The following is a 22037-nucleotide window of genomic DNA, read 5'->3' as shown; positions in this document are numbered from 1 at the left end:
GAAGCGCGTGCATTACATTCTCTGTCTAGACAATGCTGCCATCTTCTGGTGAATATGTGGCGTAGTGGTTTAACCACGCCTCCAGGAGTTTGGACTTTCACCTCTTTTATGTTATCTCTGAAATGCTCCTTTGACAGAGGAACATTTCATCTCAAAGATAACATTTTTTAAGAATAAAAAAATGGGGTTTCATTTTGGTGACAAATTAGTGCACAGAGGTGGTTTGCTCAGCCTCCTCAAAAACAACAGGAAAGCTCTCATAGAAATGTCTATTTCATCTTTAACCATCTACAATTGTAGAAACCTAGTTATTACTTTTAACTCAACTCAACTCAAGCTGATGTATAGAAGAGGAGAGGAGTGTAAACAGAAGAGAACTGCAAAAGGTCAGTGTAAGCATCTTTGTGTCATTCACAGTAAACCTCATTTTGTTTTCCTTTTCCTTTAAGTGCATGTCAACGTGTGTTGTTCTGTGGGTGTGACAGTCAGTATGCATATAGTTTAAAAGTCCTGACTCTGCTCACTGGTGTGAGCCCCATATTATTTTATTATCATTGTTTAGCAGTAAAAGTTGTTGTCAGCATTTACAACTTTCAGAGATCTATAAAAATGAAAAAAAAAAAAAAATGTAAAAAAGGAATGAGAGGAACAGAAAAGACAGACTCACCACCAGTTGGGACAATGTCACGCTGGCCAGCAAACATTCCCAGTAATTATTAAAAAATTCAAAATTTAAGTCTAATTTACATTAACTTTCTCGATTCTTGTTGAAACCAGATAAGACAGATCAATCATTCTTATTGCATATATAATCTGAGTTGCACTTATGAAATCCAGATATTTTGGTTAGGTTCACACGTTTAACTTCTTGGATAATACATTTTTCTAAACCTTAAAAAAAATAAATCTTATGCAGTGCATTTTTTTCTACTTTTGGTAAAAATATCTTTCACACTTAATTTGGGCCACATTCACCTGACCAGTCCAGGAAAATGTCTTATTTCAAGTTATTAAAAAAATACGCCAGTGGGGTAAGAGAAATGTGCTTGAATTAAGACATTATTCTTATCTTGACATGCACATTTCTCTTATCCCACTGGCAGATTATTTTATACTTGTTACGGGCAGTTCAGACCACATTTTTGTCTTCAAATAAATTGAAATTAGACAATTTCTGGACTGGTCGGGTGAAAAGAGCTCATATCAAGTCTTAAAAGATATTTTTACTAAAAACAAGAGAAAAACACTTGATAAGACTTCAGTTTTTTTGCAGTGTATAAATATTAATACAAATCCGAAATCTAACCTGTGGGATGACTGAGATGCTGTGTTTCACAGTCAGAGATAAATCTCCAAAGAACTTAGACATAGAAACTGTTTGTACTTTCAAATGGTAGTTTAATTTTAACATTCAACGTATGCATCAATTATCATCACTCACATATTCATGTTATTTTGTGACTGTAGATTGGGAAAATGGAAAATCCTGACATCAATTTATTGATATTATTCTGGTTCTATTCCTAAAAGAGGTCAGGCTGGATGGTTAGGGAGAGAGGAGAGGAACAGAGTAAAAAAAAAAAAAGAGGTGTGCTGTAAAAGCTAAAAAAGATGAGTGTAAATACAGGGTAATGTCTACAAAGGCAGGAAAAAGTAGGTGGAGGTAGGAAAGCTGATGTTACCAGACAAGAATAATACTGATCAATTTCACACTCAGAAACAAAGAGCAGTAAATAACTGTGAAAGTGTGACGATACTTTGCACCTGTTGTAAACAAAGCAACAACGTAAAAGTAAACAATACAGTAGTAGTTACATTATATACTTTTAATTATGTTAGTCATCTATGCAGAGTTTCCGTCAGGTGTGCAGTACCTTTGTTCATATCTGGGTCTTTTGGGGGAATTTTAAAGTAGACATGATGAATTACAGGCTTGTTTTTTTTCAGGCCTGTGTCCACAAACAGCATTTTATAAACTGGCAGCATCTATTTTCTGTCTTTTTGATTGATTTTTTTTTCTCTTTTGTAAAGGATTGAAAGCAAACAGAGCACCCAAAAACGCACCTAATGGTCACTGGTGGGATGAGCTCTTAACTTAAGCTTGCGGTCGCTGCCAGTTCCAAAAGCCCTGTGCTAGTTGTGTAACACTGGATGCATCGCATATTATAGCACACTGAGAGTAAAAATGAAATGTGTTTCTCTTAGAGCTGCAGCTTCACATTCAATACAAGGCTATAAAGTTATACTTTTTACAACAAATTGTTCAGGAACAAGGACTGAGGCATGATTTAGACTCTGCTCCATGTGACACATTTAACTTTTGAATTACCTTAATTTTCCATGCATCAGGGCAAGATTTATGAAAGAAACATCATTCACTCTCGGAAATGAAGAAGGCCACGATAATGTTCTGAGTGTGTGTTCATGGAGATGGCTGCAGCTGCCTCACGTGGCACATCATCAATTTGACCCATCCAAAACCATCAAATGTTCAGTAGCAGCTGTTGATACTGCAGCAACTTTGAGTCTTCAAATAAAAGGAGGCACTTGAAACAAGATTTTTGTTTTTAAGGCAAACAGATGTAGCTTTGGTCTGAGGGCTTCATTTGTTACAGGAAGTCTCATGCTGAGCTGCTAATTCATAAGCAACCCAAAACAGCTGAAAATGATTTTTTCTGATTTAAAGGATGACTTAAAGGCACTGTGAGGGGTTTTCTTGCGTTCATTTTTGTGACTCTTCAGAAAAGTTTTTCAGGATGAGAGGGTAATGAATTCATTTCTAGCTCTGCAGAACTATTTCCTTTAATGTCGCCATAACAAAGCTTTATGAACTCTCATTTATTACTGTCAGCTGGCTTACAAAAGATGATCCAATGTGCTGGTTTAATGTTTCCTGTCATGGCATTAGGTGTGCTTCGTTGCCTGATTAAACAGCTAGAGCAACAAAGAGTCCACAGCAATATCAAATATTACATCACTGTTTACTGTCATTTTGTAAAAAAAAAAAAAAAAAGAAATGATCTAAAAAAACAAGTTTGCTTGCCATATTTTTTTCTGAGAGTAAAAATCTGACTAGAACATAAGCTCTGACATGAAGTGACATTAGTATAAGCGTTACACAAATTTAGCATCAGTTTAAAACTCCTCAAAATGCCTTTAACTTGTTGCAGCCGTACAGAATGTACTCCAGGGTGTCAGTACAATGTAGCATTACTGCTTTGTGAAAGACTGGATCAAAAAGCTCCTTGTTTTGATCTGAATCTTTGATTAGAGCTCTTCTAACTCATCAGGGATTTCCTTGGTATCTGTCTTAAAGCTCAGATTATACCTCAGTTTCAAACTGAGCGTAATGCTCAGTACATAGAATATTCTTTTAGTTGATTTGAACGTCACACTCTCAAACAAAGTGGATAATTTCCAATGAAACTCAAGTTTCCATCAGATTTCCATGTTTAACCTCAAGTGGCTCCAAGTCTGGTGTGCAACAGCAAACTAGAGAATAACACATAGTTAAAACAAAGTGTTAGATCATCTCCAAGGAAAGAGTCTTTGACGTTTTCTCCAAGAAACGTGTGAGGATGATGTCCATTATGTAATGAAGCAGGTTAGCTAGGCACCAACAGTTCCCTTTTCTTCAAGGAGAGAGGCTGACAAAAGACGGCTCTACTCTCCAAGTGTCCAGAGCCTCCCACACATCAGCACTCACATTAACATCATGCAGATACACTTTAAAAATATAAAATTCATGGGGTTAGGGTACATATTTATATAGATTTTTACATACATATAAATTCATATACTTTTAAGGAATGTTAATCTACTTTGCTGTGTATTTTCTTCTCCGTACAAGGTACAAAATAACTTTTCATACTATGTAACACAATATATAATCAACATATTAAAAACACAACTTATCAGTCCTTTTATCATCTTTTAAAGAAAAAAATCCATAATAAAAATAAGTTCTATGTTTTTCTCACTTATATCTTACAATATATTTTCTCTCTGTCAAAAAAACACGCACACATGTCCCATTTTTGCTTCTCTTTGTGGTTTCTAAAGGCAGCGGTCAAACTGAAGGTGTTAGGAAAAATCACATAATGGTTGTGCTCATCGACGTGAAAAGATCTCAGAGCGACAGCCTCTTTGACGTGTGGGATTCACAAAATGGCAGCGGTGGGTGTTGCAAAACAAAAACTATCAGACTGCGGCGCTGTTACAACGGGCACTTGGAGCAGCCACAATCCAGAGCAGTTTCCATCTCCTCGGAGTACGAGGTGCCATCGGTGCAGCGGAAAACCACCTTCCTCCTCCTGCTCTTGGTGACGCCGCAGCAGACGCCTGGGGGAGCTGCTGCCTGGCAGGATCGGGGACAATCCATGCGGGGGATCTTGCTGGTGGATGTGCATGTTCTTAATGGTTGGTGGCGCTTCAGCTGCTCCCTCACCATCTCTCCTTGACATGTGAGCTCTGGGCACAAGTGAGTAAAATCAGATGTTATATTTCACACTAGACCTCTCCTCATTGAAACCTCTTCATCTGAAACTTTTCTCTGTACCTGTATCACAGGTGGGTCCAGTGTAACCTGGCTGACAGTGACAGACAGGCTCGCCTGCCTCAGACACTCGACACTCCCCGTGCCCGCAGCGCTGCCCTCTGCAGGCCGGAGGCTCCTGTCGTCTGTCACAGAACTGACCCTGGAAGCCATCACTGCACTTGCAGCTGTAGGACTGACCCTTCGGCACACACAGGCCATTCACACATCTGAGGAAACAGAAAGCAAAGAGAAAAAATGATGAATATGAGCAAAATCTTCACAAATTAATTTCTACACCTGTAACCAACCAGTAAAACCATCCAGAGAGAAATTCATCCAGCACAAACTCTGCTGACTCAGCTTACCTGCTGTTTTGACAGGGGCTTGGTGCTGTTGTCTGGTCACAAAGGGCCCCGCTGCGTCCCGGAGGACAATCACATGTTACACCTGTTTCTCCACCCTCTCTGCACGCACCCTGGGCACACACACTACAGGCGTGACATCCTGCCAGAATACCATCAGCCTAGAGACAGAACATGAGTGGAGGGGTGTTAAAGGGCTTTCAATACTGACAAATAACCACAGAGGGAAAAAAAATCCAAAGCTCCTTGAATTTATTTTAAATTAAGTGACATTATTTTCATTACCTTGCTCTCAACTCCCTGTTGCCGTGCTCCTCCTGCAGTTCGGTAGCTCAGGTCTTGAGGCTCCCCATTGATTTTGACGTTGTGGATGCAGCCATTAAAACCCTGAGGGGAACGATCAGGCCCCGGACGGAGGCCTGAGGCCACTACCTGAGCTGGCACACCTGAAAAACAAGTCAGGGGAAAAAAGAGTGGTAGAGAGGCAAGTTGGGTCAAATTAAGGAATAAATGTTGGAAAGCCAAACAAAGGACGATGCACGATTAGGACCCTACACTCATTTCTTGGTTGATTCTTTTTGTGGAATACAATGTTCGAGTAGAAAGAAGCTAACTCTCTCGCACAGTTATATTATGATTCTTCCTGATTCTTAAGAAAAAGCAGAGTGTTCTCAGGGGCGTGTTTTTTGTCCTTTGTGTGAGGAAAAGTTGACCAAAAACAGCTCTCCATGTCCTCACCACATCCCTTGCTGGGGTTTTATGTGTGTTGGGATGTTGTAAGTGTATTTGTATGTTCCCATGCATGGCAGACATGTGATCCGAACCACAAAAAGGCAGTAAAGAGCAGGCAAAAGTAACATATGTGCTCATTCGGAACACGTATGTGTGTGTGTATGTGAGAGTGTACCTCCTATGTAGAGCTGGGTATTGTGGTCGACAGAGGGCTGACGTGCTAGTTTGCCCAGGCTCTTGGGGGCGCCGTTATCCACCACCAGGCTGAGTGAGCGGTTCTGGATCAACAGCTCGACTGTGTGGAAGAGGCCGTCATTCACAGACTCCACGCTGCAACAATCACAGACACAGAGAAAAAAAAAGAAGGAAGGAGGGAGAGATTTTCAGTGTGGTTCCTATTATGATTAATTATGGCTGAATTCTACACCAGACGAGAGAATTAGAGAGGGAAAAACATGATTGAGCAAATTGGAAATGCTAGACACAAAACAGACCCCAAACATTTTGAAGTCAAACATTTTTTTTCTTGCTTTGTTTTGTTTTGTTTGCAAATCGACCAAAGTAAATGAAACAGAAATTAGGGAAATCTGTGTTTAGATGTTATTTTGAGACATAAAACAGACTGATTACATCCTCAGTGTTGTTTTCTTTTAGATGAGATTAAAATGTGCCCTTGATTTAGATCTTGCTTTCCCAACATTGTAACTCTGGCTCCCTATGGGTCCACTGGCTGACACAGGCTTACTTGTTCTGATAGTCAGGAGTCTTTTAGAGCCAGCGGCTATGCTCAACATTTACAACAATGTGTTAAAAAAAAAGCTCGCTCGAAATGTTTTTTTGAGAATTGAAAGTTTTCACAGAAGAGGAGCCTACAGGATCGTGACCCTGTGCACCATGTCTGACCCTTGGAAAGCAGCCTGTGTGTTTGTGTGTGTCTGAGATTCCCCACTAAATGGTTTTTGCTGTAGGGGGACAGACAGCTTTAGAGACAGTGGTTTGGCACAGTGAAGGAGGGAGAAAGAGGGAGCAGGAATGGGAGACAGAGAGGGAAAGAGAGGTAGATGTCAGGGTGGTAAAAGTTGACTGTGCCTTCATTTACCCAAGTCCTTCCTCCCTCGAAACCCAGAGAAAAGGAGCAGAACATCAAAAAAAAAAAAAAAAAAAGAACAAGTGAGGCCACTTTTTCCACTGGTGGTCTGCCTCAGTCTCCCACAGTGAGACATCAGTACAGTACACCCCTTTGTCTGAAGCCATTCATTTGCTAACTAGCCATGGGAGCCTGAAGTCAGCTTTGATTGACAGCTGTGTGCACAGCGCTCAGATTACAGTGATGTTAAAGGAACAGCCAATGGAACAAGACTGTGAGGTGTAGGGGCGGGCGGAGTGACTTTCATAAAAACTGCAGAGGAGGAAAAAAACAAGAAACAAAGCAGATGCAGGAACATTAGAAGAAGAGGAAGTCGAGAGAAATAAACATGATTAAAGAGATGGGGAAAAGGATTATGGTAAAGAAGCAGAACAATAAAAGGAGAAAGATGAAGCGGAAAGAAATAAAACAGAAAGTAATGAGGAACAGAAGGAAACAAAAGTGAATATGCTGAAAAATAAAAGAAAAAACTCTCAGTGCAGCTGCTGTTGGTCATGAAGTGCATCTGTAGTTTTCTCAGGACTGAAAACTTGATTTTGATTGGTGAGTATTCAAAAGCAATGGTCCATTATTTCTTGAGTCTCAGGGTTGTTAAGGAATTTGTCTCTAATCACAGACTCTGGTGGACTAAGTTTAATCAAAAAGTCTGGCTAATATGATGCAACTTTGTTTACAGTGTGAAAAACAAGAATCAAAGGGAAACAGCAGAGAAATTGCACATCTATGGAAGTGAAGATGGGAATAGAGGAAAAGGTTTATCAGAACATGGTCTGGGATACAGATGTGTTCATAGACTGACAAATGGAGGGGAAATGTCACAAGCTCTAACTGACAGTTTACAGAATGGACCATGTCATTTCATTTCTGCCCGTTGTGAGCTTTAAAGTCAAAAGTCAAGCCCCCATGAGGGCAGACATTTCACACTGCTGCAGCCAAGGCATGCTCTACCAGTGAGGTCACTTTAGAGCCCCTAACCAATGTTTGGTAGCAGAGCAATGAGCTGGATAGTGTATAGTGAGCAGGTTTATACAGCAGACTGGAATCCAAACTGGTGCTGTGTCGCAAATCATGCACTTCTCAACATACACTTCCTATCTTAAGTGCACAGATGTGTTCAACCCAATGGAATAATGCAGTGCACTTTGACTTCTCAGCTGGCGCACTCAAAACGGTCAAAGAGTTGAGTGTGGAAAGCTGAACACTTCTCACACTCAGCGGTCGTCATATTGGCTACATAAAGGAAATCGCAGGAACAGATCAAACAGATGCAATCACTGAAAAGCAGATGAATACCTGTGAGCAGTTGTGAAATGCTGCTGTAGTTTCGGGTAGGTGCAAAGATGCAGTGTTTGATTTGGGACAACACTACCTTGTACGAATTTGTGCACTGTTAAAGTGCAGAGTGCACACAGTACACTTCATGTGAGTGAACTGACAAAAGTACACAACTCAGCATGAGTTAGAGAAGACCCTTCACCTCCTTACCCTGTTGTGGTTTCAATCTGCAGTAACAACCTGATCACTTCACATAATTCCATACAAATGAACCTGATGAAACTTAACAGGGCTCTATATTTAAATTTACAATTTGTGTTTGCAACGTACATGTGCTATCTATATTATATGTCTGATTCAATAGCATATCTGATTTAATGAAAAGGTTGGTGAAATAAAACATTTTGAATAACTTCAATAACTCAAAATGCAAATACATAATGATGTATTATAACCAAAGAGGAGAAAGAAACCATCAATAATGGCAAATAAAGGATAGATTGCTGTTTAGCTGGAGCTCCTTTCAGTTGAGTATTTCGCTGGCAGTTCCTAAAATAAGCCTCCACTTCACTTTGGACCCAACACAGATACATCCATGGTTTTCATTAGAGCCATGTAATTTAATAATGATCTCGACCAGGCCTGCTGTAACCGAGCAAGATACTGGTCTGTTCATCTGAAAGATAAGCTCACTACCCTGCACCTCTGTATATTCCCTTTACAACACCATCTTGTCCTCTTTTCACTTCCCACCTTTTTAATTCTATTTTTATAAAAGTCAACTCTACTCCTCTTACTCCTCTAACGGTTTAATTAAGAATGGTATCACCCTCTCTTAATTTCTGTCAAGTGTTGTCAGAGTAATACCGATTGATGGCTTGGGCAGCTGAGGAAATCCTGACACTGATTTCCAACACAGGGATGTGATTTCACACTTTCTTTCTGACACAAACACACACATATCTTCCATTCAGCTGTTGAACCTGCTGTGACACAGAAGCTCCAGTGAGTGGCAGTAGAGGACTTGTGGTCGGTGTTTCTCTAATTTTGCAAACAGAAAACCTGCAGAGGAGTGTGTGTGAGTGTGTGTTTGATGTCCACTTGCATCAAGTCTCATCAGTGTTTAAACAAACAGAGAGTTGCCAGAACGTCAATAAGATGTTTGAGTTGAACAAATATATCATTACATGCATCCTCTGCAGAGCTGCTTTCCATGAGTGTGTGAGGGCACATGTATGTGTGTATTGCATGTTCCTCACGGTCCACTTGTTGACTTCAACAAAACAATTAGCTGATCATATATCTCCATAAAAAAACAAACACACGGCCATAGCAGATATCTGCTGCCCCCGTCTCTCTTGCTGTTTTTTTGTGCCCCCCAAACCCTCAAGGGAGGTCAATTCCCTGTCAGTGCTGAATCAAATTTCCCTCTAGCGATCATATACACACTCACAAATAAACTTCACTGGAGAAAGAACTTCCTTAAATTAAAAAAAAGACCTTTGAAAGATGTGACAGGAGGAAAAGCCTAGAAAAAAATAACAATTGCTGGAAAAATTCTGAATTACAATGAACCACTCAGATCCACTTACACCGTTAAATCTAGTTAGGCCCTGCTATCATTTACTCGCAATATTTCTAAACCACATTTATAATTTGTCTTTGTGTGTATAGGCTTACAAAGGAAAACAAATATCTTTTTTTTATCTAAAAGTGTGCATGCATGGAAGTGTTTTGTCTGTCTCTCAAGTGTATAAAAAACACATATCATTTGTGTTCATACATTAAGGTATGCTTCATCGGTGTGTTTGTGAGTGTGGGCTCTGTGTGTGTTAAGCAGCCCACTCTGATTAAAATGATGTTCAGCAGACAGTCCTGTATTACTGTGGTAACCTCAATTAGTTGTTGCTGGGATGGCAGCTGCTGAACAGCGAGCTCCTTTGCTGTTTTCTTTCCTTTCCCCCTGCTGCTTTCATTAAACCAGGCTGACCGGTTCAGATGTAATTTGTACTTTTCAGGTGTGGATCACTACGTTTTTTGATGTTCCGCTTGAGGAAAGACTGCACGTAGTTTCAGGCCTATAAGGTTTCAGTATTAGAATATTTGAACTGGCTCCGAGGGATTTAAACCTCTAATGTTCAAGGACTGTCTGTTTGTTTTAACCACAGCCTGGTGGTTTTACAGAGCCAGATTCAGGTCAGACATTCAGTCACTTGACTCGTCTGAAATCACCTTTGAAAAAGTTGAACTATAGTGTGCCAGTCATGTGTGAGTGAATAATCAAATTAAAGTAACTTCATAAAGAAAAACTAAAATGTTTTAAAAGCCTTGCATAGAAAAACATGTTGCTGAAAAACTGTGCATGAATCTATTATGAGTTACAATTATTAGAAGATCTGTCCCCAAAGTCGGTAGTGATATAAATCTAAATTTAGGCTACCAACCCTCAAATTTAGCACAGCTCTTTTGCAGAGCATAAACCTCTGCATCCCAAATTTCTCTTCCTCTCACTGATGAATAACAGTAGATGTGCTCTCTGTGACCCGTTGGGAGATTAGTGTGGCATTAGCAAAGGGCAGCACATTAATATACAACAAACACACACTCTCCTTCCTACACACACACACACGTCTATTTCATGCTGGGTATGACTAACTACCTTCATGTGTTGCTAATGAGGGCACAAAGAAGAACTTGTACATGTTCCCTATCTGTCTTTCTGTCTCTCCCCTCCCATCCTTTCTCTCCCAGCCGATCCAAAGCTGCTGTCTTGTAAATATCAACTATGATTTTATATTTTATAATCATACCCTCATCTTCACATCCTTGTATCATTAAGTCAAAAGCAGCAGAGGTTCATCTTTCATTTGTGCTCACGTAAAAGCATTATGAATCTCCGGACCTACTTGTCTCCTCATCCTTGTTCTTCCTCTCCTTTAAACCCTAAGCCAGTGCTTTGGATGGTAATATCTGACAATGGAAACCTTAGTTAACAATTTAATCTTCATCTCAAAGCCGACTTTTCTGGTAATACTAATTAACAGTTAAGTTTTTCTCCACCAAGTCTCGGTCTGGCCTAAACTTCTTCATTTGATCTTGTTGTCAACAAACTGACTTCAACAAAATGCCTCCTCTCTCTTTTTGGTTTCAAAAGATTACCAACGCAGGGAATGGCAGCGCTCCCTGGCTCTTAGCTGGACAACCACAGTAACTAAATTGACAGCGCCATGTTTAGGATCTGCCAGAATAGCTGTCCTCAGACTGTGGTGTTGAAATAGTTACGCCATTCTGGTCAGTATCTCTTGGATGGTGGCAGGATGCTCTGCTGTGCTCTGCCTGGCCAAGACGTTTGACTCAGTGTGTTTCCAAATTAGGCGGGATAAATGAGGCCGTTTGCAATGCTCAAACACGTGCAATCAAAAGATGGCACACTTGGGGCAAAACAAGTAATCTTCTGGTAGTATGAGCTCCATGCTGGCTTGTAGCAGGGCCCTGTTCAGATTGCTTTCCCAGGGAAAGTACTGACATAGAGCTTCAGCTTAGTGCTTGGATCAGGCTCTTTAGAACTTTGTTTCCTTCTCTCACTGGCAATGTTCCTTTATTCAGATCCCCATTAGCTTAAGCAAAGTAAAGCTACTCCTTGTGTTTTCATGGGGACGAAACCAAATACAAATTCAGACAGTTGATTACAACTCACTAAAAAATTATTTCAGTCATTGCTTTTAGTCAAAATGTTTTTCTTTCTCTTAGAACTCATTCAATGAGCTGATCAGAAACAGGTATCAAGGTTGAACCAAATGTTTTGATCGGCAACATTTTACCCTGGTTAAGAAACCAGATCATATTCAGCTTTATTGCAACAACAAATCAATGAAATGAGCGAAGCCAGGCCAGGAGTGAACAGGTTTGAGGTTTCACAGCCCAACATGAATGAGGAGAAACTCATCATTGGCATGGGGCACACTGGAACTCTTTGGTCTTGAAACTCAAGCTCTCTGGTGGTCCTGTGATGTGCCCAACTAAACATGCACTCTTACTTGTCTAACATTCTGATTCCTGACCTTAGCTGGATAATCTAGCTCAGACTCTGCCACACAGCTGATAAACCTTTGTCACGAGTTTCATTCATTAAACAAACACAGATGGAAATGTGTCCTGCAAATTTTACTTCTTCCTGTTGACATTGAGATAAAAGTGTTCATTTGTGCTGGCATCTGGAGGAAGTTACCTTTACCATATTTTGTCCCCCTCTGTCCTCCATCCTTACTTTCCCTCTTTTCAGAGTAGGACTCTATATTTTCCTGTCTCTCTTTTCAACCTTCTTTCGCTTACTCTTTCAATTCTACTTTTCACTCTATCCGTCCATCCGTCTGCCCCTCAGGCGTGGCTCGTGTCAAGTTAACGAGACCAGACAGGGATAATTCCCTGACTCACGCTGCGGTTTACTTTTCCCCTCTACTCTTCCCGCTTCTTTCACTCCGTCCCTCTGTCATCCCTCACTCCTTACTCCTCCATCCTGCTGTTCGGCCATGTCTCATAGTCTTTTTCATTTCCGCTGCTTTTCTACCGGACCATTGTATCCTCTCCTGTTTTCCTCCTTTGGTGGGCAACCCATTCTAGCAAGTTATCTCTTTATCATGCTTTCTGCTGCCTCACACGCCCTCCACCGCCATCTCTCGATCTCCATCTGCCTCTTAACCAATCAATCTGTCTTTCAATGCATCTATACGTCCCTCTGACCGTCCTCTTCCCTCTCTTACCCAGCCTTTTCAACCCAGTCTCCACCCCTCCCCATCTGTGCCAGCGGCTAATCAGATTCACCCCGCCGTTTCCATTCTTTCATTCGATCCTTTCTTCCTCTCTAACCATCCTTTCCTCATGCCCTCTTCTTGCCTTTCACTATGTGTCATGTATTGTGAAGTCAACCACACACGCTGGTTAAGGTCAAATTAGGGATAAGTGGTTTCTACACATCCACCCACCAGATTACGAACCGGTCCCATTCATGTGAAGAAACAGAATATCACCACAGAAATGGAAAGTGCGCTGACTGCAAATAATTACAGCAGAGTCGACCGGGAGGTTAATTGTTGTTATGGCAAACAAAACATATCCATCCAGCTGAACTCTGCTTCAGCGGGTCATGGTCTCTAACAGTTCAGGGTTACAGCTCTGCAGCTGATCCTGCACTCTGGCCTCTTTGTAGGTGGGTAGGGTTAAATCATTTCACCTACATGGTTCACACAGCTTCACACATTTATTATAATTATGCTGATTTTGAGCAGCAGTTTATCAAAAATCACTAAAAGCAGGGTTTAAGTCAACAATACAGCACAGCACTCAGCCAAATGACCTAAGCTGAAAAACATCAAAAACACAGCTGTGAGTGTCTTTGTGTTACTCATCTCTGTTAATAGGGAGAGCAAGTGAACGCTGGCTCTATAATACACAGCACAGGTAAGGACACTGGCTGGAACACATTTACATGTAAACGGGAATGAAATAAACTACATCCTGTGAAGCTTAAAGAAGATACTCAGTTATCTACCCCTTTAATGTCCTTGGTGAAGCAAAGTTAAACTGGCTTGAAGCAACCCACTCATTTCTCTGTGTGCACATGCACAGACAGTCCTGCCCTTGAGGTGGCCGTCCTCACTTGTGGCTTCAATCTTCTCCACCTACAGCTACTTGTCGGATTTATAACACGATGCAACGTCCTAATCCTTAAGTCAAATTTATCATAAACCAGCTGCATATTAACATCAGAAGCAGAGAGGAAACCAGCCCCTTATCCTTCTAATGTGACCTTGTCTCTGTCCACAGAGGAAACTACAAAGAAGATGAGCAAAAACCCCAGAACCAGATGTCCAATTACCAAAAAATAAACTGAGTGGTATCCACATGATTGATCCTCTAAGGTTGTTTCCTTCAACCTTCTATCACAGGCTTTTTACCTCAGTTTGCAGCAGCACTGTTTCACTGATTTGTTGCTGTTTTTGGACAAGTAAACTATTGATCTGAGTGTAACACCTTCCATTAACTTTGGAAACAAAAACTGAACCCTCACATGAATTTATTCCTGATTTGCTCATTATATGAGGCTTTGGTCCACTGTACATAACTTTTTTTTTTTCATGAGTTGAATAAGTACAGCATTGTAGCTGGTTGTCGGTCATCTCGCTGGTGTTTATTTTTATTGTAAAAGTTCAGATGAGACGCTAATGCATATTAGGGGAATGTGTAAAATGTTCTCAGGTGTTTTGCATGGTGTGCACTCTTTAAAACCAGACTATTTCCAGGGACAGTAAATGGTATTAAATCTGTCTCTATCCCGGCCCTCTCTTCCTCTGATTCTGACACAGACACAGCAGACAGAGCAGCAGACAGGATCAATAGGAGCCAATCAGCAGCAGGCCAAGATGGACATGGCCTCTTTCCCTCTCTTTCTCACTGTCCACTAAAATGGGGAAGTAAAGCTGAGTAATCCTTCTTTTCTGTTTCTCTTTGGACTAAGTTTTTTTCTTCCCTCCTGTGTTTTTTTGAGCTTTTGCCTTAAAAAAATATATTGTCTTTATCCAAATACGTTGTACAGAGACAGTTATGATAACGGCATATTATGATCCTCTGCAGAGAAATACAGTTAATGCTGCACTGTGCGTCATTTGAAAGGGCTCAATCACACTCCTTTTAACACAGCCACCTATAAGCATTGTTTGAGCTATGTAGCTTTAACCTTGATAGAAAAGCAGATAGCAGGAAAGACATGCAGAAAAGGACTTAAGTTGGGAGTCAAACTAGCAACTGCCTAGATGAGGACTGACAGAACTTTAGAGGCTCATGAGAGGCTCCCAAAACCTTGTCAAAACACTTGAAAGTGCAAGAAAGTCAAACAGAAAATAAGATGTTTGTGATGTTATTTTTACATTTTACACTTCAGTGATTGACAGCTGGTTGAGTTCAAGGAGCTTGGCTTGTATCAAATCATGAAATGACAGACCTAACAATCTGTCACTGCTTTAAACGTGTGATTCATTACACGTCCGCCTCAGGAGACTCCTGACATCATGGTATGAGCTGTGTACTTAACCTGGCTGAGTTTTGACTTACAGAGTGACGTGTGTTACTCATTATTCTCTATTCTGTCTTGTTTTAATAGAATACAATTACCCAAATGATTTAAAACTGGAAAATAGAAAGTTGCCAGGAAATGCTGCTGCAACATTGATCATGGTGATAGGGATGTTTTTGGGTGTACAACTCTCTGAAGACTTGATTTTTTGCACACGTCTGTCATATGGAAAGTTTGTGCTGGCTTCTTTTGTTTGTTTTTCATGCCACATGTTGAAATATCTTTGCATACATTCTGTTAAATCCAAACTACTGAAAACATTATCACAGTCTTCCCCTGGATTACCGTTGCCATTCCAAAAGCTTACCCAGTAATATCCACTCCTATGAAACTGTGAACGTGGTGTATTATATCATATCCAAGGGCTTATGCAGACTAACCCACTGAATGAGGGCTTTTGTGTCCTCTGTTTGAAGTTTTACCTAAGGAGACATCAGTGGGTTTCACTCAGGGACACGACTGTCTAGTCAGGATTGTAAAGGAATTTTTCTCAGTTCATGTTTGTTTTCAGAGGGAAGTGCTCGGACACAGATCTGGTACTGTGTATGTAAGAGAGAATATGCAGGTGGATTTGTGTGATCGTGACCGAATCAGCACCTCCTGAAAGTCCTTAAGCAATGTCTATAAAAACCTCAGATCCTTGAAACTTCAGTAGTTGTAGTGTGAATGCCTGTACTTGGCATCTTCCTATCCTTAAGTGACCTCTACTACTACTTTGACGCTCCAGGAGAGTTCAACCAAGATGTGTCTGTTCTAATAATTTGATCTGTAACATTTTGTAACTTTAGCTCCTTTTCAGTCGGTGCAGTTGAAAATATGGGGCTCATTAGTTTTTCTTCGTATTTATATGTTGCAGTGATGCAATCTTTATTCTAACAAAACTGGAAATGTTTGTTTTTATAGTTGTAACAGCTAAGGTCATGTAAAGACCTGACCTTCAGCACAAGGCTGCATAAAACTCAGCTTGTTATTTAAATAATGGCTTTAGGAGAATATTTCTGTGCGTGCTGTCTACCTGTATACAGTGGTGGGTGGGTAGTTAGCAATGTCGTAGATGAGTCGTATGTGTCCTTGGTAGAGCTCCAGTGCCAGTGGGTCGTGGTCCTCCTTGTACAACAAAATGCCGTTGTCTTTGTCTGTAGCCACCTGAGGAGAGAGAGAAGTTTGATAGGGAAAAATGACACGGATCAAAGAAATTCCAAAAAAAAAAAAAAAAAATCCAACAGAGATTACTACTGTGTGAGAGTTTTACGTTTCCGTTGTCATTTTTCCTCTGCTCTGCTGTAGGAACCATGATGGGACAAAAGAGCAGCCTGTCATGGAGTAGCATCCCCAACTTCTCACATGATAAATTAAATTAATTTAAAGATTTTCAAAAAATTACCAATTATACATAAATCAGCATGATAAGAACTAGCTATTATGACAGAAACTACATTCAAGAAATAGTTGTTGACCTTTACTGACCCACATCCTAATTTTCATGGTGAGGCAGAGCTTACAGGTCTGTACTACAGCTAGCCACCAGAGGGAGCTCTAAATATTTAAGCATCATTTTCAATTATCATTATTATTATTATTATTATTATTATTATTATTATTATTATTATTATTATTATTATTATTATTATTATTATTACTATTATTTTTTAAAATAATAACAATTTACTTTTTTTCTTTCATATTTTTTCCATCCCATGCCAAAGCAATATAAATATAAAGATTTACAGTTAGGTTTTTCTGTCTGGCAAAAGCACTTAACACAGTGCTACTTTGTAGTTACCATGCTATCAAGTGTTGACACTAGCCTATATCATACTACGTCACACAATTAAACCACTTTATCACACACGCTGCTAAACAAGGTCATTCAAGTCCCTCTTCTTCACGCACACTTGACATGTCACACTTGCTCGTGGGCTCCACAAAGCACTAACTAACTTGCGTGTGGAAATGGGGCCAAGGGGCCAAGCACTTAACACTCTGGCTTCATTGGAGCATAGCCAGGTCAACACCTGCTAACAAGCTGCTGGAGAAAAGAAAAAATGGAGGCAGACCAGGAAGAAAGAAAAAAAAAAGAAAATATAGAGAACATGACGCCAGAGAGAGTAGCAGAGAGTAACAGAGAAAGGGTAGGAATGGAAGAAGAGAGTGAGATGTAGAAAAGATGTTGAAGAAAAAACTTGGATACAGAAAAGAGAGGGAAAGTGTTAAAGAGGAAAACATCCAGTAATTTATGGAGTGCCATAGAGCTTTCATTCCTTTTTTTCTTCATTTTTTCTCTCTTGCCTCTCAGTCAGGGCCTCTTGGTGGAGTTTAAACAGCCTTGGCACTGACATTGAAAGCTCCTGGCAGGAACACTAACACACACACACATTCACAAATGCTCACACAGGTCCAAACAGGTGGTAAATATCAATTAGACTGCCCACCGTTTCTTGTTTCTCTTACGCCCACTTGCACTCTCAATTCCAAATAGGAGGAAAATATGTCTCTGTTGGGACAAGACTCCAAAACGTATAGTGAAGGATGTGTGTGTGTTCATAGTGCTGGAGTGCTCAGTGTGTGATGGAAACAGAGGGTGCAGCAGATGTTTGCTTTGCTTTGTCGGCAATAAGTCGTGGAACTCTATAGGCTTGATTTCGAGAAGCTCACAGCTCGACTTCAAGCTGCTTCAAAATGTTTTCCATTTAGCACAGCAGAAAGTGACTTTTGTACTCACAAAGGTCGACGCTCTTTACAAGCTTGAGCTTCTTATTCTTCAAAGGCAGAATATATTACAATCAAGTTTAACTCTTCTGTAAACATCTGCAAAACCTCAGGGCCTCGTTTTTATAAAATAATCTGATCAGATTACAGCCACTGGATCAGATTGGAGTTAAATTTGGGGTTCAAGAGTAGAAAAGGATTACAAAATCAGATTACATCTAGTAATCCAGTCTTGTTATTTCTGGATGATGCCTTCAGTCTGTGTTGTTGGAAACTTTAATTCAAAAATTGAGGATTATTCTGATCAAAGCGGTAGGGTAGGATTACAGCAACAAAAGTAACATATATTAGAGAGGCATATTCAGAATAATGATACTTAAGATTTGTTTTGTTTTAATATACATTTTACTGTTGACATGCTGAATGGCTAACTGACAGAGTAAATTAGGTACACATGAGTGTTGTGAAACAGATAAAGTATTTATCTGAAAGAAACCCTTTCACCAACTTGTTTTTTAAACCAGAGATTGAATATTTAAATGCAATCTGTGTTTGAATCTGTCAGTTTATATCCAAATTGGTGCCCTCTGTGGACAGAGGTATTTGTGATGTGGATTTGCTAATCTTAAAAGTAACTATCTGAATAAAGTTGATCTTGACAAATTTTTCTTAAGACAAAAACAAACAAACAAACAAAAAAAGACAGGAGTCAGATGGGATACCTGGGTGTTGCAGTTCAGTTCCTCTTGTTCTTATTGAACCCTTGTAAACCCAAACTCTTGATTTTGAGATCTTCATATTTAATATATCTGGTGATAAAATGTCAATCATACCTGTAATGAAATATGTGCCGTGGGTCGGAGCTTAGCGCCCGGCAGCTCCACGTACCCATCCCGACCCAGGAAATGCACAGTCGCAATCTTCTCACATTTGCTGCCGTAGAAACTGGGCATGCAGCGGCACACAGGCTCCCCGGTAACCACCAGGCACTGGGCACCATTTTGGCAATCGGATTGGTCGCAGGGGCTGGTCTGCAGTAAGATCATTGGTGGAGGGTTCTCACAGAACAGGCCACTGTGGGAAGGGCAGATTAAAGAGAGGGTAAGTTAATTGTTAAACAGGGGGATTTGTTGTGTCTGTTTCCTCTAATAAACTTTGTTTGGTAGTTGTTTTATAATTTTTTTTCCTTGAATCATTTTCTGAGTGATTAGTCAAGATTGAAAAGAAGAATTCCTAAAAAATTGACACATCTATCAGGACAAATCAAAGCTACTAATTGCATCTTTAATTTTTGTTCTTTAAGCATTGAACTCATACAGTTTCTGTCTTTCTTCTGCCGCCTATGCCCTCTCTCTATTTGCTCCCTTCAGCTCTTTCTCTGTTTCCCTCTGTCCCTTGTGATAAATTTGTTTCCCTCATGCCAACAGTCTCTGCCATAATTAACCACATGGAGCTGCATCTGCTGCATCACACACACACACTCACACACACGAGGTCCAGACAGTCAAGTGTCTGATTATGAAGCGCCATCTGTATCTCCTCCCAGTCTGGCCCTGCAGAGTGTGTTGGTGTCTGTTTCAGCGATTTGAAACGTCCCTGATGTGTTTCCTTGGCTCTCACCTGAAACCCTCTTTACAGACGCAGGTATAGCCGTTGACGGCATCCACACACTCGGCTCCGTGCTGACACTTATTCTCCAAGCAGTCATTATAGTCCTGTTCGCAATGTTGGCCCACGTATCCAGGTAAACACTCGCACCTAGAGTGAGATGGAAATATGGATGTGATCACTGTGTTTGTGTTGGGCTGAGCCTCGTGATTACAGATGTTAAACTGAACCCAGAGGCGAAAGCTGTTGGTTCCTTTAGCAGCCTGCAACAATGTGTTTCCTGCATTGAATTCCTGAGCATGGCACCAAACTTTATGTGCCAAGGTTTCTCATTTCAATGTTGAACACTTAATATAAAATTTGGTTTGTTGGACATACTTCTATGCCTTTGTGATCATTCAAAAAGTGAACTGAGTCTTCAATATGTTTGTCCTGACTTCATATCTGTAAACACTACCACTTTGTTAACCATTTCTTCCCAACAACAGACAGTGTTTTTTACACCAGTATGACTTATAGTGTAATAGATTTAACGGTAAATACATAAAAATCATGTTTTGAAGAATTTCACTCGTAAAACTCTTCCCTTGCTTCAATTTTGTAAAATGGTGAAAGGTACTAAGGGCATGTTGACAGTCTTAATATAGAGTTATTGGATGAACATCCAGCATTTCTGTCTGTGTTTTAGTTGTATTTGTCTTCACCTGTCTGGTTTTGTGTTTATCTCATCCAGAGGTCAAATCCTTGGTTATGGACGACCAGTCAGACACTCCTTGTTCCCCCCAAAAAGTCACCACTAACTTCTTGACCTCGACAGCTCCTGTCACTTTGTTGTCACTTTCAGAGAAGTGACCTCTGACCCTTTTAAATGCTGACCCCTTGCACAGCTGTCACTCACCTGTAGCTGCGGCCAACATGGACACACTTTGAGTCGTGCTGACAGGGGTCAAAACCATGGAGACAAGGGTCAAGCACCTCCTCGCACAGATCACCTGGTGACAAAGAGAAACAATGTTTTAAATCCAAAGATGTGTGAATGTTGTGTATTATGCAACTTACAGCAACATGTTGGCAACTTGAGTTATAATTTGAAATGAGGGGGAAAAGCAGAACTAAGACAAAAAGGTTGGACCAGGGGAGCCGTTCTAACCTTCAAACATTCCCTTATAACAGTAGTAAAGTCAGGAGAATAAAAGGATAATGATAATTTCTTTAGTGGTCTATCTTATTCAAGGCCTGCAGATAATCTGCCGCAGTGGCCATCATGATCACACACAGAGACGTACAAACACACACACAGAAAATGGCATTATCAGCTTTTTCTCTGAGCTGATAGAGAGGGGTTAATAGGCTGTATAACAGTGGCCATGATCTCACACACTCCTGTTCAAAGGGTGAGAAGGGTTAACAGTGTGTGTAACAGCACGCAGAGGCTGGTCGTATGAAGGAATGGGGACTGAGGAAGGTTAAGCACATTTCCATCACTCTCTGCCTGCTTCAATATAATCCTGCCACCTCTCTCCCTCCCTGTCTGTCTGTTTTCAACGTGTTCCTGTTGAGTTGCTTTTAGATGCATGGTGTTGCAAGCTATACGAAAATCCTGCATCAGCGAAGAGATGTCTTAAAGGTGTAACTGAGAGTAGAAGAAAACATGGTCTTTTAAAAGATGAATTAAACTGCCCAGTCTTAATACAGTATTTAGTTCTAGCACAAAGCACTCAGTTTAAGATATCCACATTAATTCAATGATGAAATAACCCGTGATACCTTTGAATAATGACCACATTCTGAAAATTAAAGCTCCCATGAGAAACCTTTCATGTGTACCTATTATCTCTTGGCTGGTCTCGTCTTTTTTCTGTGAATGCTATGTATTTTACTACAAGGTTTCATTCTGCTTTTCTAGATGCAGCACTCCCTGCAAATCTTTGGTATGAAAGATGTAAACAAAGGCTTCAGTGTACACTTGTACACTTCATCTGACACCTTCCCCACTTTAAACTTAAACTTTAAAAACCTGAACTTTAAACTTTAAAAACTTTTAAACTCTAAAAATCTGAAAATACAAACATTACATTTTCATGCTGATGTTTTTTTTTCTTGCTTATTTTGGGGGTACAGCAGCATCAGAGTTAGTTAAATGACTAGCTAAAGACTCCTCAAGGGAGCTTTTACTTTGGCTCCATTGGTTTTGTTAGATGATACATTTTAGCAATGTTTGAGCTGTATTTTTCCCTCACACAATTCATAAACTTGATTGGATTATGTAATTACCTGCAAAATGAGGGCAGAAAGTCAACATTTATATACCAGACGTTACCCTGTCAGGGCAGAATCATCTGCTAACGATACCCTATCCCTTTCTTGAAGATGAAAAAGCCAGATCGGTGTTCTTGATGGGTGAGGGCTTAAAAAAGTTTTTTTTGCATGTACAAAAAGGCAAAATGATTGGATGGAATTTAAAAAGTCATAGCTTTGCATTTTAATGAAGTAAATGGATAGTAAAAGGCAAGGCAGCCTAAAAATGATCAGAAAGCC

General features: G+C 40.2%; 1 protein-coding gene across 2 annotated transcripts in view; it reads right to left on the bottom strand.

Moving 5' to 3' along the window:
* Positions 1 to 1398: 1398 nt before the first annotated feature.
* slit3 (slit homolog 3 (Drosophila)) overlaps positions 1399 to 22037 on the bottom strand; it is a 266848-nt gene continuing 246209 nt past the window's right edge. For both annotated transcript variants that reach the window (XM_074674087.1, XM_074674088.1), the window contains 9 exons: positions 20398 to 20491; positions 19512 to 19649; positions 18725 to 18965; positions 16198 to 16328; positions 5807 to 5961; positions 5185 to 5345; positions 4903 to 5060; positions 4559 to 4764; positions 1399 to 4470 (listed from right to left, as the gene is read on the bottom strand). In XM_074674087.1, coding sequence (XP_074530188.1) covers positions 4217 to 4470; positions 4559 to 4764; positions 4903 to 5060; positions 5185 to 5345; positions 5807 to 5961; positions 16198 to 16328; positions 18725 to 18965; positions 19512 to 19649; positions 20398 to 20491 — 1538 coding nt within the window. In that variant the 3' untranslated portion in view covers positions 1399 to 4216. The remainder of the gene's footprint in view (positions 4471 to 4558; positions 4765 to 4902; positions 5061 to 5184; positions 5346 to 5806; positions 5962 to 16197; positions 16329 to 18724; positions 18966 to 19511; positions 19650 to 20397; positions 20492 to 22037) is intronic.

This window comes from Halichoeres trimaculatus, unplaced genomic scaffold (assembly GCF_033239565.1).
Source record: "Halichoeres trimaculatus isolate MK-OKI-2021-1 unplaced genomic scaffold, fHalTri1.1 fHalTri1_scaffold_7, whole genome shotgun sequence".
Taxonomy (NCBI): Eukaryota; Metazoa; Chordata; class Actinopteri; order Labriformes; family Labridae; genus Halichoeres; species Halichoeres trimaculatus.
This window is presented reverse-complemented; position numbering and strand designations above follow the sequence as displayed.